The sequence below is a fragment of the Rutilus rutilus genome (genome assembly GCF_951802725.1).
Source record: "Rutilus rutilus genome assembly, chromosome: 17".
Taxonomy (NCBI): domain Eukaryota; kingdom Metazoa; phylum Chordata; class Actinopteri; order Cypriniformes; family Leuciscidae; genus Rutilus; species Rutilus rutilus.
The window spans coordinates 6,081,183-6,099,948 of record NC_140230.1 but is presented as its reverse complement, the minus strand read 5'-3'; the positions used below and the strand labels follow the sequence as shown (position 1 = coordinate 6,099,948).

Here is an 18,766-nt window from a genome sequence, read left to right as displayed (position 1 = left end):
AAGATAGTCTCACTTTCAACACTTTGAAATAATGTGTCTGGTTGAACTTATGACTATTATTTGATGCATTACTTGACCAAGTCAGTAAAACCAGAGGTAATAAGAAAGAAACACTCCTAACCTGTCTTGAAGCACCATGGACCCACAAGACTGGCACTGGAAGGAGTACGTCACATTGACCCGCAGTCGTCCAATTACACTGCAAGGAGCTTCTGGAGTAAGAAACACAAAATAACCAAAACCAAAGCAGATGTTTTGGGCATAAAGATAATCGTGGTTCATTCATTGTGTGTACATTGTGTATTTATTGTACCATTCAGTGTCAAATGTGTGTAGTTGATAATAGGCACACATCATGGATCCAATCAACCATCCATCCATCCATCCGCCTGTCTGTCTATCATCTATATATCCATCTATCCTTCCATGATCCATACATTTATCCATTAAAGCTGCACGATTAATCGTTAAAAGATCGCAATCTCGATTCAAACTCCCATGCAGTCTTTTCAACCTCACAGTGTCGGTATCGTTATTTCTGTGTTACAAAAACTTGTATTAATCACAGAAGTACTGGGATAAAAGTTTATATTTGGGATATAAACACGTATGTCTATGGAAGTGATCAAAATAGTGCAAACCAACTTTTGAAAATATCTTGACTCTTCGAATCAAGATTGAATTGATTACATTGTTACACCGTAGGTGGCGACAAGTGACTGTTAAAAAATGTATTTGTCATTGAATCATTCAGTCAAGAGATTCATTCAAAAACGCTGAGTCATCCTGTAATGAAACAAGTGAAGACTTTAGGAGTGAGTCATTGAATCAGTCATTCAAAAAAAAAAAAAAAAAAAAAATTCATTCAAATGATTTCGATATTTTTTTGTCTGACTTTAACAATTGCTGTAAATAAGCAATTAACATCTTGCCAGAACCTTAAGGAAATTACATGTTATTTTGTTAAGTCGTTTGTTCAGAACCGTGATCTCAATTTCTCTACAATTATGCAGCTTTATTATCCATCTAAAAATAAAATAAAATAAACATCTAAAAGCCAAGTGATGATAACCAGTTATGAATATGATGATACAGATTAGATGGGGTCAGAAACCACTAGGTTTTTTCTGAGTTGCAAAGATTGTCAGAAATAACAAACAGTATAAATAGCATGCACAATTTAAAAAACAAAAACGACTCAACCCTTGTAATGCATAATGCTTATACAACAGTCATAACTTAATATTTTTCAACAAAAAACATATTGTATTGTATAAAATTGCATTTTACCATGTTATTACTACACTTAGAATTTTTTTATTAATTAAATTCTTTGAAATTTCAAATTACAGATAAAACTATTGCAAGGTCAGTGTGATGCAAACAACATTTTTATTAATATTAATGAGACATTTTATTTGAATATATTGTTATATAGAATTTAAGAACATAACATTAGAATGGCCAGTATTAACTCAATTGAAAACTTAATTAAGTAGATTTAAAGGCATAGTCCAAGTCCACCCAAAAATGAAAATTCATTTACTCACCCTTAAGTTTTTCCCAACCTGTGTGAATTTATTTCTTCAAACAGTTGATGAGCCCTATTGCCTTCCATAGTACGGAGGGAAAAAAATACTATGGAAGTCAATGGGGTCCATCAACTGTTTGGTCACCAACATTCTTCAAAATGTCCTTTTTTTGTGTTCAGCAGAAGAAAGAAATTCATACAGGTTTGGAACAACTTGAGGGCGAGTAAATGATGACAATTTTCAGTTTTGGGTAAACTATCCCTTCAGATTTATTTTAAACATAACTAATGACTGCTCAAAAACAGTCAGTTTATAGTGTGCTTAAACTCAAAGATGATACAACATTTTTAAAATATATTTTGTTAGTCTTGACACATTTTTAAGTTAGGTTCCCATACTAAAGCCGTTTTTCAGAGATCTCTTTTGGGTCAAAACTCCTGAATGCTTTAAGGGGTAAATTGGGTTGTTCTGAGTCAGCTGACTCTGAGTTGTTCTGACATCAAGTTGAGCTCAGACTCAGAGCAGCAGGTCACATTACTGGAGTTTTCTTTGTTCTTCATTAATCTCTGCTGTGTGTGTGTGTGTGTGTGTGTGTGTGCGTGCTCACATGCTTCTTACTCAAATTCCTCAAGGAAATCCAATCAGAATCAATTTGAGAATCAAATGAGAGTCGCACTTTAAAGACTCCCTTGACCGCCAGATGCTGGCCAGGGTTTGGTGAGAAAGTGCTCATGGGTAATAATCTAAAAGAGCCAGAGATTTAACCGATAATCGCTTTTACCAATATTTGAACCAATATTTAAGCATTTTCCCATAAACCGTATCAGTTTTGTAATGTCGGATTCACAGATAACGATTTTCACGATAATCAAAATGATAATTAGAATGATTCTCACATGCTGTATTCATTACCCGTTTGTTTACCTGATCAAAGATTTTATTTAAAACACACCTTAGTGACAGTGCACTATATATTTAATTTTTTACACGCTTTCAGACACTCTTTCATTTATTGATTTAGAGGGTGTTTTGTATATAAGGAGCAGTGGTGTGGCGTGGGGAAAATTTCTGAGGAAGCCAATTAAGACACAAACTCTAAGCTGTGTGTTTTAAGGGGTGGGGGCAGAAAATCATACGTTACCATTTATATGTTGCTATTTGGATGAACAATTAGAGCGCCCAGCATCATCTTACCGGGACTTACGCTTGTTACAATCCAACACTTTGAGCACGTAGATACCTAAAATATGTTGCGCATACAGCTCAACTAACGCGATTGTTATAAAGGTGTTTGAACAACAAAACACATCCTCTTGCACATATTTGACAATCGGAATATCAGATATATCCTGCTATAGCTAATAAATTTGTGAAATTTTGAATAAAAAAAGGAAATAAAAGCTGATCATTCAGCGCTATTGTGCCTGCGGTGTGACAAGCAATGAAAGACGCGTCTCCATGGGAACCATAAAGTGATACTACGATCAATAACGGTCGCCTTGAAAAACTTACGTGTGAAAAGGTTGTTTGTAAGGCTTACATTTAAATGTGTCTTTGTTTTGTTTTGAGTGTATGGTCAATAAATAAAGGAATTAAAAAGATGGGCACAAAACCACAAATCTTCCGCTATTTCATTCATTCATTCATTGACGATGACAACGTGATGTGATTGGCCTGATGCCAACAAGTTCATGGCTTCCCTTGACACTGTCCTGACCAATCACAGGGGAGCAGTGTCATGACAATAGCGTCACCTGATTGGTTAATCATTCTTTTTTTTTTCTATCAAGGGATGCCAACTCAGCCTGGCCTCCTCACAGACACAGGGTGCAGTACCATGTTTTCAACGCTCATTCACCATGTCACTTTTATAGGGGCGCTGTTTTACACATCATAAAACGCTCAGTAATGAATGAAGAGAGACGATGAGGAGATGACAGAAGGATTGCGTAAACTGTGAAAAGTGTTTATTAAATGACGATTATATTCTGAAAAAGTGAGGAAGCCTGGCTTCCCTTGGCCTCCGCAAGAAAACGCCACTGATAAGGAGGGAGTGAAATTTCAGAAATGACAGTAATTAAAGTCCCCCTGTGGTGAAAATCAAGCTTTTAATGTTGTTTATATTTCTATGTGGTGTTTTTAATATGTTTTGAGACAAACCATGTGCAAATTCATAAGTCATTGCTGAGTATTTTCTGCTTAAAACTGCAGTGAACCAAAGACAGTCTCAAAAACACGCTTTGAAATCGCTGGTGTTTCTGACATCACAAACTACCCTGTAACCAATCAGATCAACGTGTGATCGTCAACCAGTGGATCTCTGAGCTGTGTGAGTGAGTGGAGGCGGGGCTCATTTGCATATTCATAGAACTGCGTATACTAAATGAGGCAAGGGTGTAGAGTTACATTCAAGATATTTTAAGGCAAAAAAAACTTCATTTCTTCAAGTCATTTTGGTGATCAAAGATGAGTTTTAAGGGACACAATTATTGGCTACAGGGGGACTTTAAAAGTGTTATATAAAACGGTTTGTTCAGTTCAATGCTGTTATAATTGTCAAAAACAGAAATAAAACAATAAATAAATATAGGTTTGTTTATTGGGCACATTAACATGCAAATGCATGAAAAAAGCTCAATGTGGGTGGAGCTCTAGAAGGGCTGATGGTGTACCTGACTCCTGCTCCACCCGTAGACGCAGTCTGAAGTGAGACGCGTGTTCAGAGGATCCTGGGCTCTTCTGGCATGACGTCTCCACTAGACTCACTCCAGGTGTTAAGTTCACCTGATACGACCCGTCCGCTGTCTGGATGTTCAGGAGGGAATCATGTTTGGACTCGACTTTCACATCTGCACCATCCCTGGCAAGGTCACCTCTGTGGGGATAAAGTACAGACAGCGGTGAAACATTCCTGACAATAATAACTCGAGTGCAGTTGCTTTCTGAAGTTTGAGTTTGAGTGTATTTGACATAAAAAGTAGCGATACAACATTGTTACAACTTCTTTGTCAATGAAAACACAATAAAATTACATTAGCTTATTTCCATTGTGGTTCTTGATATTTTCATGACAAACCATACACACAAAAAATACACATATATATCCGTATCTATTAAGCCATCCTATCTAAAAACAATCTCTTCACACTTATACATTCTCCGTAAAAACCTTGATGTCCAACGGCAACTTCCTCCTGTATATTCGAATGTCCTAGTTGAAAGAGTTGAAAAGTTTCTTTCGTATTCTGATCTCTAGACATGACTGGTGTCAGTGTAAGTCAACAGATTTTATTTCTGCCTGTTTTATAGTCCACCATTAACCAGCAGCACCTCTCGCCAGCAGGACACACAGCTCAGGTGTATTCATGTCTGTAGACAAACTGGAGTGGGACTGAGGACGAGTTACTTGCTGAATTTAAACCAAATATCATTTCTGGAGGTTTTAGTTGGAATGATAGCGAGACACACTTTTTCCTAACCTTATTAAGTGATGTATTTATGTCAGATTCTTACATTTAGACACTATAGGACTGGAGACTTTCCAAATCTAAAATAACCTTTTCCTCTCAATCCTCGAGTCAAGCTCTACAAGAATTCACCGGTTGTACAGTTTAACCAGGGCCTGACAAAAGAAAAAAAAAAAAATAATTCCTAGGCCATTGGTTCGATTGACACAAAACTTTCCACAGATCATCTGAAAACCCTCATGACAAAAATGTACGATGTCGCCCATCTTGACTAATTGACCAACATCTGTTCAATGCAAAGTCCACACTCAACAAAACTTGATACACAACGTGTCGTTCTGAGGATGCACGGCACTGTTGCATCAGAATCTCCTCATGCAACTAGAAGCCTGCCCGTCATTTTCAGTCTGTGGTCGTAACAGTTTGATCAAAGAAAATTACATTTAGTGTGTGTGTGTGTGTGTGTGTGTGTGTGTGTGTGTGTGTGTGTGTGTGTGTGTGTGTGTGTGCTCTTATTCCTGCCCTTCAAATCATCGGCTGTAATGTCAAATTGAATACATTTTAAAGGTGTTAAATATATTCAAAATACTTGTCAAAGGAAATGACACAGAATAGTGAATTAGTGATTAAACTTATTGTAACAAAATAAAAGGGTTGAGTTTGTTATCTTTTCTGGTCTGTTAAGAGCATCACACACACACACGCTCCAGCTTGTGGTGTTGTCCACCTCAGTTACTGTGACCAATACTGCCATCTAGTGTTAAGTGACTGAACTACAGAGTGTGTGAGAGTAAAGCTAGTGACACTAGCCCTGTCAGAAATCATTCTCTGTGTGTACTGTATATTTACTGTACACAACTTCTTATTACATTTATAGTATTCTCTTGTGTTATAACGTGATCCGTCGTAACTTGCATTCTGAATATATACAAACTAAAGAGAGAAAGTATTCAAACTGCTGAACAACAGGTGTTCTGACAATATGCTACCTATCATGATGTGTTACCATTACCAGCGGTGTATCAGCACGGTTTAGGGTTTGAGCTCATGAACGCTGGTGAACATTCTGATGACATTCATGACAACCAGACATTTGATTTTGTTAAGATATGCTACTCACACTCTCTCTCTCTCTCACTCACTCTCTCTCTCTCACACTCTCTCTCTCTCTCTCTCTCTCTCACACACACACTCAGTCTCTCTCTCTCGCTCACACACATACTTTCTCTCTCTCTCTCTCTCTCTCTCTCTCTCACACACACACCCCCACTCTCTCTCTCTCACACACACCCACTTTCTCTCTCACACCCACTCTCTCTCTCTCACACACTCTCTCTCTCTCTGACACAATTTTCTCTCTCTCTCTCTCTCACACACACACACCCACTCTCTCTCTCACACCCACTCTCTCTCACACCCACACTCACTCTCACTCTCTCTCTCTCTCTCTCTCACACACACACACACTCACTCTCTCTCACACCCACTCTCTCTCTCACACCCACTCTCTCTCTCTCACACACACACACACACACACACACACACACACACACACACACTCTCACTCACTCACACTCTCTCTCACACACACACACACACTCACACTCTCTCTCTCTCTCTCTCTCTCTCTCTCTCTCTCTCTCTCTCTCTCTCTCTCACACACACACACACACACACACACACACACACACACACACACACACACACATTCTCTCTCTCTCTCTCTCTCTCTCTCTCTCTCTCTCTCTCTCTCTCTCTCACACACACACACACACACACACACACACACACACACGGACTGTTTTGACTGCTTCTGGCTCCTTCACTCAGATCCAATGATGAATCACTGACTGCAGTTCAGTAAACGCGCATCCATACAGACAAATAGAAGCACACTTTACCTTACGAACAAAATGCCACTTTGCAGCTTTCGTCTGAGCTCAAGAAAGACGAGGTCTTGTTTCGCAGTCTCTTCCATTTATATTCTTTTACAGAACCGATGAAACCCACGCGGCACACAAAAACAACGTGACAACATATCTCCGCGACACACCCGTGACGTCAGGAAATAAATAACTTCAAATTAAAAGTCCCCAGTAAGCAGTTTTCCTCGAGACTCTTAGAAAATTACAATTAAAACGGCACAAACAGATCAACTTATATTTTAAATGCATACTTAAATTGTTCAAAATAAAGAGAGGTGTCAGAAGAACATCTCTTATTTAAAAAAAAAAAAAAAGAAAGATCTGGAATACTTTGATCTGGAAGAAGGACTTTCGCGGCCGTGCAAACGTGCGCATGCGCACTGTCAGCGCGCGGACTTAGAGACGTGACGTCAAACAGTGTGCGATCAGTGGTGGCGGGAGATTTTCGAGTGTTGTTTTGTCGGTCTAGTTCGTATTCGGAAGAAAAACATTCGCGAGTAAAATGTGGAACCAAGGTATGTGGTTTATTAATGATTCGTGTGTAACAATATCTGGCTTGATAACCGCTAATCTGAGGTCCAAAAGCTCAGTTAAACAGTGAAGTGTGATGTAAGTTAGTCATGTCGTCAGGGACTTCATGTCTGTTGCTCGAAAGACTGGCGTTGGTCACTGTGAGGATGTTGTTTTCACCCATGCATCAGTCTTGATAGAAACAGAATATATGTATATTTCTGCAGGTAAATATGGCGAGGCCAGTATGGTGGGATACACACAGTCTCCAGGAGGATTCGGATCGCCAGCCGCTTCTCAGGGAGGAGACAAGAAAGGGGTTAGTCTGACTCAACCTGACAATAACGTGTGTGGGATCATGTGTACATATATTTTATCATTATATATATATACAATAAGGTTAACTAACAATGAGAAATATATGTGTTGCAATGTTTATTAATCTTTAATAACGTTAATTAATGAAAATACAACTGTTCATATTTAGTTAATGTTATCCCAGGTACATTAAATCATAGGAACATAATATACAACCTTTGATTTTAATAATGGTAAATGCTGAAATGAACTTTAACCAAGATTAATAACTGATTTAGATGTACTTTTCGTAGTTATTTCTTGTTAACTAATGTAGTGAGCTGAAGTTAACAAATGGAACATTATTGTGAAGTGTGTGTATATATATATATATATATATATATATATATATATATATATATATATAAATGTAAATGATAAAATATATGATGTATATATAAATATATTTCTTATTTTTAATATAAAAAATGTAAAATAAGAAATTAAATGTAGTCTAAAAATGTCTATTTAGGAATAAAGTCATTAATTTTATGACAGTTTAGCACATTAAAATCCCCAATTCTCGTTACTGTAATGTGAAAAAAAAAATTTTTTGCATTGTGGAATTTGCTTTACTTCAAAATCAAAGGCTTTCAGAGTGATCAAACCTATCTTTTATCAGATGTATTAATTATTTCCAGTTTTATCTTTTGAGAAAATAGACCAAAAATATTGATGACACCATCTCTTTCTCAGAAGCGTCTACCACTTTTGCTCAGTGGAATGAGAATGTTAAATAATTTATAGTAATTTACTAATGTGTACGTTTTCCTATTTTGAATGAAATGAAATGTGTGTTGTGCAGAGATCCCGAGCGCAGCAGATCGTTCCCTGCACGGTTTCTCAGCTGATGTCTGCAGTGCAGGCGGAGGACGTCTTTAAAGTGGGAGAGGTAGAGATCGCACAGGTGAGTCTGATGTCTGAACACAAGCTCACAAAATGTCTAAAAGTAGGGGCACACCAAAGCGATGCCCAAGAACTATTGCTGATGAAAGCAGACTGTTGTCGGCCTGCGTCGGGGGGGGAAATCTGTGCTTGAACACACTGGAAGAACTACAGCCGACTGTCAGCTAGCACACACCTGCACACACACACACATACACGCGCGCCTGCGTGTAAAGGACACTGTCTATCTAAGCAGATATATTAATCTATATTCGAAGCAGATATTTTCATCTATACTGAAACTAGGACTGCATATATACAAACCATACTAGTAATATAAACCATAACAGGGCTCGACATTAACGCTTGTCCGGGACAAGTGGATTTTTTGAAGGGACAAGTAAAAGAGAATTTTACTTGCCCGACCGGACAAGTAGACTGATTAAACGTCAATAACAAAATATAACTAGGGAATCACTAAAGTGAGAGAATGATTCTGATTGTATTATATTTATTGTAAGTTGTGATCGATAGTGGATAATAAATGTATTACTGACGGTAACAAGGTTGCGCTGTTGAGGCTCGCGCAGTCTCTCGAGGAGAAATCCAAACAAATTTAAACTCAGTTAACAACATACTGCCAGTGCCAAAATTCAAAATGTGTTTTAATATTTTTAACATATGATACAGTAGTTTAGCAACCTCACACGACAAGTGCAGTTTTCCTGAATAACATCACTGAAAATGTGACATTGCTTTCATACACCAGTTCAATAAACAGTTCAAATTAAGTCACTTACATTTTAGACACAATATTGACTGTTTTTGTTCTGTTTCAGCCGCGAAAATAGTTCCAAACAAAGATCACAGCAGAACCGTAACACATCTCACAGCAACACTTAACCGTGTTTCATTACTGAATGATGGAACGTTTTGAAAGAATTTGCTGAGTCAAAGATTCAATGACCTATTCATGAACATCTGTCTCATTCTTGAATGAATCAGTTGTTTGAACGAATCATTTGAATGAATGACTCAATGACTCGCTCATTAAGACGGTCGCCTGCCGCCTCCTACTGGTGGTTTACTTTCATGTTTAAAAGTATCATTCTTTCCAACGTTTCATATTTGTATATTCAAAAATATTTAAAACAATCTCATAACATTATTTAATGCAGTTGTAAAATTTCAGAGTAAATGATTTAATTTGATCAGCCCTACCTAGGTTAACAACAGCCCTATATTATCTTATTAGGCTATTCTAATTTAATTTATTGATCAAATTTAAAAATTTAAAACGAAAGATGAAGCATACATACTGCATATATACAAACCATACTAGTAATACAAGCCATACTAACCAAACTAGGACTGCATATATACAAACCATACTAGTAATACAAGCCATACTAACCAAACTAGGACTGCATATATACAAACCATACTAGTAATACAAACCATACTAACCAAACTAGGGCTGCATATATACAAACCATACTAGTAATACAAGCCATACTAACCAAACTAGGACTGCATATATACAAACCATACTAGTAATACAAACCATACTAACCATACTAGGGCTGCATATATACAAACCATACTAGTAATACAAACCATACTAACCATACTAGGACTGCATATATACAAACCATACTAGTAATACAAACCATACTAACCAATACTAACCAAACTAGGACTGCATATATACAAACCATACTAGTAATACAAGCCATACTAACCAAACTAGGACTGCATATATACAAACCATACTAGTAATACAAACCATACTAACCAAACTAGGACTGCATATATACAAACCATACTAGTAATACAAACCATACTAACCAAACTAGGACTGCATATATACAAACCATACTAGTAATACAAACCATACTAACCAAACTAGGACTGCATATATACAAACCATACTAGTAATACAAGCCATACTAACCAAACTAGGACTGCATATATACAAACCATACTAGTAATACAAACCATACTAACCAAACTAGGGCTGCATATATACAAACCATACTAGTAATACAAGCCATACTAACCAAACTAGGACTGCATATATACAAACCATACTAGTAATACAAACCATACTAACCATACTAGGGCTGCATATATACAAACCATACTAGTAATACAAACCATACTACCCATACTAGGACTGCATATATACAAACCATACTAGTAATACAAACCATACTAACCAATACTAACCAAACTAGGACTGCATATATACAAACCATACTAGTAATACAAGCCATACTAACCAAACTAGGACTGCATATATACAAACCATACTAGTAATACAAACCATACTAACCAAACTAGGACTGCATATATACAAACCATACTAGTAATACAAACCATACTAACCAAACTAGGACTGCATATATACAAACCATACTTGTAATACAAACCATACTAACCAAACTAGGGCTGCATATATACAAACCATACTAGTAATACAAACCAAACTAGGACTGCATATATACAAACCATACTTGTAATACAAACCATACTAACCAAACTAGGACTGCATATATACAAACCATACTAGTAATACAAACCATACTAACCAAACTAGGACTGCATATATACAAACCATACTAACCAATACTAACCAAACTAGGACTGCATATATACAAACCATACTAGTAATACAAACCATACTAACCAAACTAGGACTGCATATATACAAACCATACTAGTAATACAAACCATACTAACCAATACTAACCAAACTAGGACTGCAAATATACAAACCATACTAGTAATACAAACCATACTAACCAATACTAACCAAACTAGGACTGCATATATACAAACCATACTAGTAATACAAACCATACTAACCAAACTAGGACTGCATATATACAAACCATACTAACCAAACTAGGACTGCATATATACAAACCATACTAGTAATACAAACCATACAAACCAATACTAACCAAACTAGGACTGCATATATACAAACCATACTAGTAATACAAACCATACTAACCAAACTAGGACTGCATATATACAAACCATACTAGTAATACAAACCATACTAACCAAACTAGTAATACAGACCAATACTAACCATACCAACTAAACTAGAACTGCATATACAGTGAGGAAAATAAGTATTTAAACACCCTGCTATTTTGCAAGTTCTCCCACTTAGAAATCATGGAGGGGTCTGAAATTGTCATCGTAGGTGCATGTCCACTGTGAGAGACATAATCTAAAATAAAAAATCCAGAAATCTTTGCTCGCTTTCATCACTTTAGCTTGTGTTCTCGTTCCCTGACTCGTTTGCTAAACTGAACAGCCAATCGGAGTTCTCTCTCACCGACGCCCCGTTGCCGATTCCACATGTTGAATATGCCAAGAAAAAACAGAGAGCATCCGACTAGAGCCAACGAAAAACACAGCTGAACACACAGAAAAAACGAAGTCGGTCGACACTCAGAGTGTGCTGAAGGCCTCGTTTACACCTGGTTTTAACATTTTTCATTTCAACTCAAACAAACTTAATAAAGGAAATGCTCCAATGCTCCAAATGCTCCATATTGGAGTCCAGATTATTCTGTCAGGCTTTTTGTACATCATCCTGCTTATTACACGGTTACTCGTATAAATAAAAATATGGACGTGAAATATTAAATTAAGCTTTAATTATTGTAAAGGTTTTTCTGTGTATTATTGTATAGCTTCTGTTTAGAAAAATAGTCCATTATAATGTACAGTCAACATAGAAACAAGGTTATTAATAAATCTTACAGTAATAATAGGTAGTCCTCTAAGGTTATTTTCACTTTCTTCAGAGTCGCCCGTTACAGAATTGACTCGGGCTGCACGATTAATCGACAGTAAAGCAAATTGGTAAAGCAAATATCGATACCTAAGGGGTTAATCTCGTCAATGTCAGTGAGCCAATAAGCATCAAGGCAAAGCACTAGTTTAGGCCGGTTATGCCCATAAAACACATCTTTAAAGGCACACCGTGTAACTTTTCAACCTTCGTAATATATTTCCAGGACCCTTGTGATGGTACATCGACTTACAATAGGTTGAATGACACGTCTGCCATAGCCTGACGGGGTCTGTATCGCTTTTACTGGCACTATGTAACTTCGGGGTTCGGGTAGTAACCCGAGCACAAGAAGAACTACAAAATTCGACTGCTTTACGGCATACGTCACTTCCCCCACCACTTCCTCAAATCTGGACGTGAGAGGCCAACCAGCGTTTGTTTTCGGCTTTCGTGCGTATGTTTTTGTCATGGGGGCTGTTTACACCTGGCCACTTCATGCGTTTTCTCAGATCGGATAGCTATCCGATTGTGAAAAGACCAGGTGTAAATGCCCTCCGAAACGCATTCGAGACGGATTTGAATCCGATCGCTCAAACCACTTCAGGAGGAGATCTGAGACGCATTCCAGACGAAACTGGACAAGTGTAAATGCATCTGGTTGTTGAAACCACATATGTAAATTGTACTCCTCCCAAAAATGCTAAAAAAAATTAAAAAATAAACGTGTGAAAGCGTGTTATAGGCTATGTAATGTAATAGCCAGATATGATGACGCTACTGGAACACGCATCACCGCAGATGAGAAGCTGAGCATCTATTCATCAAGCCAACGTGCAAACTATCGCAAATCAAAGTGAAAGTAAGTCGCAGACGCTTAACACACAATCATCATCATTAACAGTAAAGACAGCATTTACGACAGTGCAAGTATTCCACAGCGACTCTAGGGGTCGCTGTTTGACAAAAACACAATTTCTACACAGTGTGCCTTTAAGTCTTTAAAAATGTGAATTGACTGTATGTTGTTGTTCTTTGCACCTCCTGAGGGCGATCTACATACAAGTATCAGAGAACCACTTCTCTAAACAACTACCCTTAAAATACCACAATGCTGCAGTGTGTGTGTGTGTGTGTGTGTGTGTGAGAAAGAGAGAGAGACCAGATGAAGCATTGATGCTTTTATCAGACCAGAAAAGATAAGAACAAACACAACTGTTTTTTTATTTAAGGTTTAATCTGTATAATTTTATTGACAAGTATTTTTGCATAAATGTTTAAAAGAAATATGCTGCCAACATGAGATGGTATTTAACACTTTTTTAAAAAATGTAAAAAAAATTATTTAACCCTCTGGGGACCAAGCTGTTTTTGGGGTCCTTGAGATGTTCTGACATGCTCTGACATTTGTGTTTTTTTCAGTTATTTATAAACATGATAATGGCAAAGGTGTAAATTCACTCTATATAGCACAAACAGGGCTACCATAATATGCGAGCAACGTGTATGTAGATGTTTGTATTTTTGAGAGAATAATGTTTATGCGTGGTTATATTATATTAGCGTGAGTCTTTCTGTGTGTCACAGTCAGGACATTCACAGGCAGCGCATTCATTTTGGCATACGTGTGTTGTTCGTTCTACCCCGAAAGAGAACTTGATACTTGATATTATTACGATGACCCGTAATTCACTTGACTTCAGACATGATATTTGTTTTTATTTATTTATATTAATGTGTAATGTGATTTAATGCATTGGTAATATAGAATAGATTCTTTCCAGATACTTTATAAACAGAAAGTCATACTAGTGCTTGCATTGTGGTGTTTAGAGATATTTACAGACTGTAATGACACATTTCCATGGTTATTAGCATTGTAAATCTACCAATTTTACATTTTATATTTATAACACTATGATTTGTGTTATTGGCATTAAATTATCTAAAAGAAATTGGAGAAAAATGGGAATGCAAAGTCATATTTGCTGTAGTTCACCACTACATTACCAATATACTCACATTCACCACTATTAACGTTTACCCAACCAAAATTATATTGGATCTGAGAACCTCAGAAGTGTAAAAAGTGTCCATTAAATAGTTGTAAATATAACAGGGGCTTTGGATGAAAGATACATTACTTGTTTATTAGGGGTGGGAATCTTTTACCATCTCACGATTCGATTCGATTCCGATTCTTGAGGCCACGATTCGATTCAAAATCGATTTTCGATTCAAAAAGATTTTCGATTCAAAACAATTCGATTTTATTCATAATGATTTCTAATCAGGTTTCTGATCATGATCTACTCTCATCTGCTTTGCAATACAGAATGACAAACGGAGACATTAAAGTGTCTTTTTCACATTTATTAAGTTAAATTCTCAGGGAAGTGCCTTTTATCAAAAACATTGAAAAAATATTTTTACTTGGTACTTTTAAAGCAAAGTATTTATGATGACCCATAACGAACTTACTTCCAATACTTCCTATATTAATTGTATTAATAAAACAAATGGAAGTGATTTGGCAAGTCAACTGTAAGGTTACATTTGCCAGCATATGTCCCAACATTGCTGAGAACCAACAGGAAAATAAATGTGTGCCTGTACTAGCAGCAAACTTGTAGTAAATTAATACAAACTTCAGCATATTCTGAATCTCTAGCATTTAATAATAGACTTCTAACCAACATCCTCTTGTAATTTCCAATGAGCAATATAATCCTTCAGACAAAAAAAAACAAACATTTTGCTGTAGCAAATTCACGAACAGTTTTCGTTCAAAAATATAGAATTATGTACCAGAAGCTATCATATAATGCTTGTGGACTTATGCATATTCTGAATAATTAGTAGGCTAACATACAAAGTCGCTCTTGACTTATACACAACTAAATAATAAAGAGTTATGACTTGAAATGTTTGCTGTATATACCACAATCAAAAATAGCAGAAAGTGAATCTGCAGAGAGTAACTTACAGTCAAAATGTAACTTTTTGTGACTGGCATTGCACATATTGCATACAGATCAGATCGGTTTACACAGCATATTGATGTGAAAACTAAACAATACAGAAATTAGCTCTCATACAAAAAAATACTAAATAGATCACAATGAAATTGCCAATGTTCCATACGTTAGCTTTTAACGAAGACATTCTCTGGTGCCGTTCGGATTTGGCGCTCAGCCATCATGCGTCTGTTATGTGCGCGTCTCTGTTATGTGCACGCCACAGACTGTCCGCGCACTGCACGTCCGCTTCAGAGTTCCGCCTTTTGCGTTCCTTCAATGTTACGTTATTAATTTTTTTTTTTTTTTTTTTTTTTTTTGAAAATCGATTTTTGACATTTGTGAATCGATTCAGAATCGTCCACGTCCCGAATCGCGATTCATCTAAGAATCGATTTTTTTTCCCACCCCTATTGTTTATAGTGTTGCACGGTGCACCGATACTTCAAAAGTATCGCGATTCTTGGAAATTAAAAACGTTGCGATACCTAAATTTATTAGTATCGATACTTCTAAGAATGACCGCGTTCCAGATTTGTAAGTTCGGCGACACACTGCCTGCGTGGCGTGAGCGTCTCAGCTGCGTGGCGTGTCCGTTTTTATTTCAGCTCCCATGTTAAGAGCTAGCACACTGCCTGCGTGACGCGCGTGGAAAACGCGTGCATGCTAGAATAGAACCGACGCCTATTTTTCACGCGACACGCAAGCGTGTTGGAAGCGTTTCCAGGCAAAATAGAATAGGAAAAGATGTTTCTGTCATTTTGACACGAATGCATTTTAAAGGAGACATATCATGCTTTTAAATTGTTCCTTTTTACATATAAATCATACATTTGTAGTCTATATAAAGCGGAACTGCAATGCTTGGGTCTGAATTCTTCATTATTATAGCTCCACAGGCCCCTTTTCTACCCCTTTTCTGATGTGCGTCTGAGAGCAACTCGTTTTGGTGCGGTCTCTTTAAATACAATTGAGACACTTCATAACCTGCCCCCTCTCCAGGTTGCAGAGGTTCAACTCCACCCCATTCGGCCATTTTTGTAGTTTGATAGCAGAGATACGATTATCTAGCGGCACAGAAACTTTTTATTCACACGTTATTAACAAAATGTCAACAACGGAAGACTTGTCCAGCCAGCCTTACATGTTCGAGCCGGAGCGAGATGAAAATGAAGACGACGAACCTGTAGAACAACGTATTCATATGGATGTATCGCACTGGTGTGTTACTGTATTTACACATGAAACTTTGGTCTTCCGACCTTTTACCACCGTGTCGATTTATTTTGATTAATATGTGCGAGGGAGAGAGAGCAAGACAGCGTCTAGTTTGGAGACGGTGAAGTCTTGTTTACACTTTCGCCTGGCTCCGAAGAGAGTGAGCGCGCGCGCGACCGGGTCTCTCTCTCTGCTTGTTCTTTCAGTTAAACATGCGCCCTGTCACAAGCGCGGCAGTTCATCTACATTAGACTGTGTAATGAAGCGTGTGGGTTACTACATCCAACAACCGAACATTTTAACTTACCCTCTCGTAACTTCTGCATCCTTTAGCGGCTTGGACTACAAAATTGCAGCGAGAAATAAAAATGGCGGATTGCTCGAAGTGTTGGGCTGGAAGTCAAAGTCCTTATTTGGCAGTTCCGCTGCAAATACTGTGACGTAATAGTTAAAAAAACGTCATAGATAACAGAAAAATCGGAACAGGTTGAAAAATATGACCAAAACAGAATATAAAGATATCAACGAAGCACCTGAAGAGAATAATTTCAACTTTTCTGTACTTCTAAACACTCCAAATATACAACAAAATGCATTTAAGGGCTAAAAAAAGTGGATTTAGCATGATATGTCCCCTTTAATAAATGACATTTTGATGTTTGAAAGTCTCTAGGTTTTGACATAAATGCAGATATAAATGTAATTTAAAAAAAAATATTATCGATTTTCAAATACTGCACCTCTCAATACAGAACGAAATATTCTGTAGCCTATTTTGCCGTCAACACTGCCGACGTTGTCTTTGCTGCTATATATTTATGTTTAAACATATACCCGTATTTTCCGCACTATAAGGCGCACTTAAAAGCCTTTATTTTTTTCAAAAAACGACAGTGCGCCTTATAATCCGGAGCGCCTTATATATGGATCTGGCGCCTTATGTTAACGTCTGTTAAACAACCGCTGACTTAAACCTTGTTTATACTTTCGCCTGACACCGGAGCGCGAGCCTCCGCTGACTGCGCGCGCAACTCCCCAAACAGACGAGGCATTTATACTTGACGCAACTGTTTTGTTTTAGACTGAACACCAGACCATACAACTGATTTAGACGCGCAAACTGGGTGCCGGTGTGATGAGATGTACTACTAATATCCGTCTGCTCGGGCAGATTCGGCTCAAAGTCATGCATCTTCGGATTCAGAGGCGCGCGCGCTGTTAAGCCGAATCTGCCTGAGCAGACGGATATTATTTTTTTTTTTATTAACTTCGCGCTCATGCGGACGCGTCGAGTATAAACAAGGTATCTTGGTATACATTTGGACTTTGGATGTGATCTTAGGCTTGAAAAGGTTGGTGACCACTGCATAACGCAAACCCAGTCAAACATTTGACTGCAGTATCTTCTATTCTATATGCGCCTTATAATCCGGTGCGCCCTATATATGAAAACAGTTCTAAAATAGGCCATTCATTGAAGGTGCGCCTTATAATCCGGTGCGCCTTATAGTGCGGAAAATACGGTAGGCCTTCCACAACTCTCTCCCCATATGTCAAATATATCACCAATGAGGCTTATCATATGTTACCAATATTAAACATTGGTTAATATAATAATCGCTGTTCATATTTTTATTCAAAGGTCAGAAAAGTTATTACCGGTAACTCTTATGTTTCTTATGATAACTGAGATAATGCTGCTAAATTTATTCTTTTTTTAACTTGATGATGAATGTTTAATATATCTGCTGTTCATATGTTCATTTATTAGTGTGTTATATGATTAGAATGTTGTCCCGGTTTTAAAATAAAGCACAGCAATGATATTTGAGTGTTTCTCCCTTTTCAGGAAAAGTATCGAAAAAGTATCGAGATCGCAATTCTTGACTTGGTATCGGTATCGAAACAATAATTTTGGTATCGTGACAACACAACTTGTTTATATCAATAAGCAAGAGTTTTTGTGTAAGCTTTTTGTTAACATCCTGTGTATTACTATTATGTAAATTTTGAGTGGTTCATTATATTTTCTATTAAATGT

General features: G+C 37.2%; 2 protein-coding genes across 4 annotated transcripts in view; one reads left to right on the top strand and one right to left on the bottom strand.

Annotated features, from left to right (window-relative positions):
• The window catches only part of ube3d (ubiquitin protein ligase E3D), a 38,790-nt gene extending 31,728 nt beyond the window's left edge, over positions 1-7,062 (bottom strand). For 2 of the 3 annotated variants that reach the window (XM_084385845.1, XM_084385847.1), the window contains exons 1-3: positions 6,901-7,053; positions 4,205-4,407; positions 122-212 (exon numbers count right to left, since the gene is read on the bottom strand). In XM_084385845.1, coding sequence (XP_084241971.1) covers positions 122-212; positions 4,205-4,407; positions 6,901-6,977 — 371 coding nt within the window. In that variant the 5' untranslated portion in view covers positions 6,978-7,053. Of the gene's footprint in view, positions 1-121; positions 213-4,204; positions 4,408-6,900 lie in introns of all 3 variants that reach the window. The other variant, XM_084385846.1, reaches the window with a different exon arrangement.
• Positions 7,063-7,293: 231 nt separating this feature from the next.
• The window catches only part of rpa2 (replication protein A2), a 35,168-nt gene continuing 23,695 nt past the window's right edge, over positions 7,294-18,766 (top strand). The window contains exons 1-3 of the mRNA XM_084385849.1: positions 7,294-7,439; positions 7,662-7,753; positions 8,597-8,698. Coding sequence (XP_084241975.1) covers positions 7,427-7,439; positions 7,662-7,753; positions 8,597-8,698 — 207 coding nt within the window. The 5' untranslated portion in view covers positions 7,294-7,426. The remainder of the gene's footprint in view (positions 7,440-7,661; positions 7,754-8,596; positions 8,699-18,766) is intronic.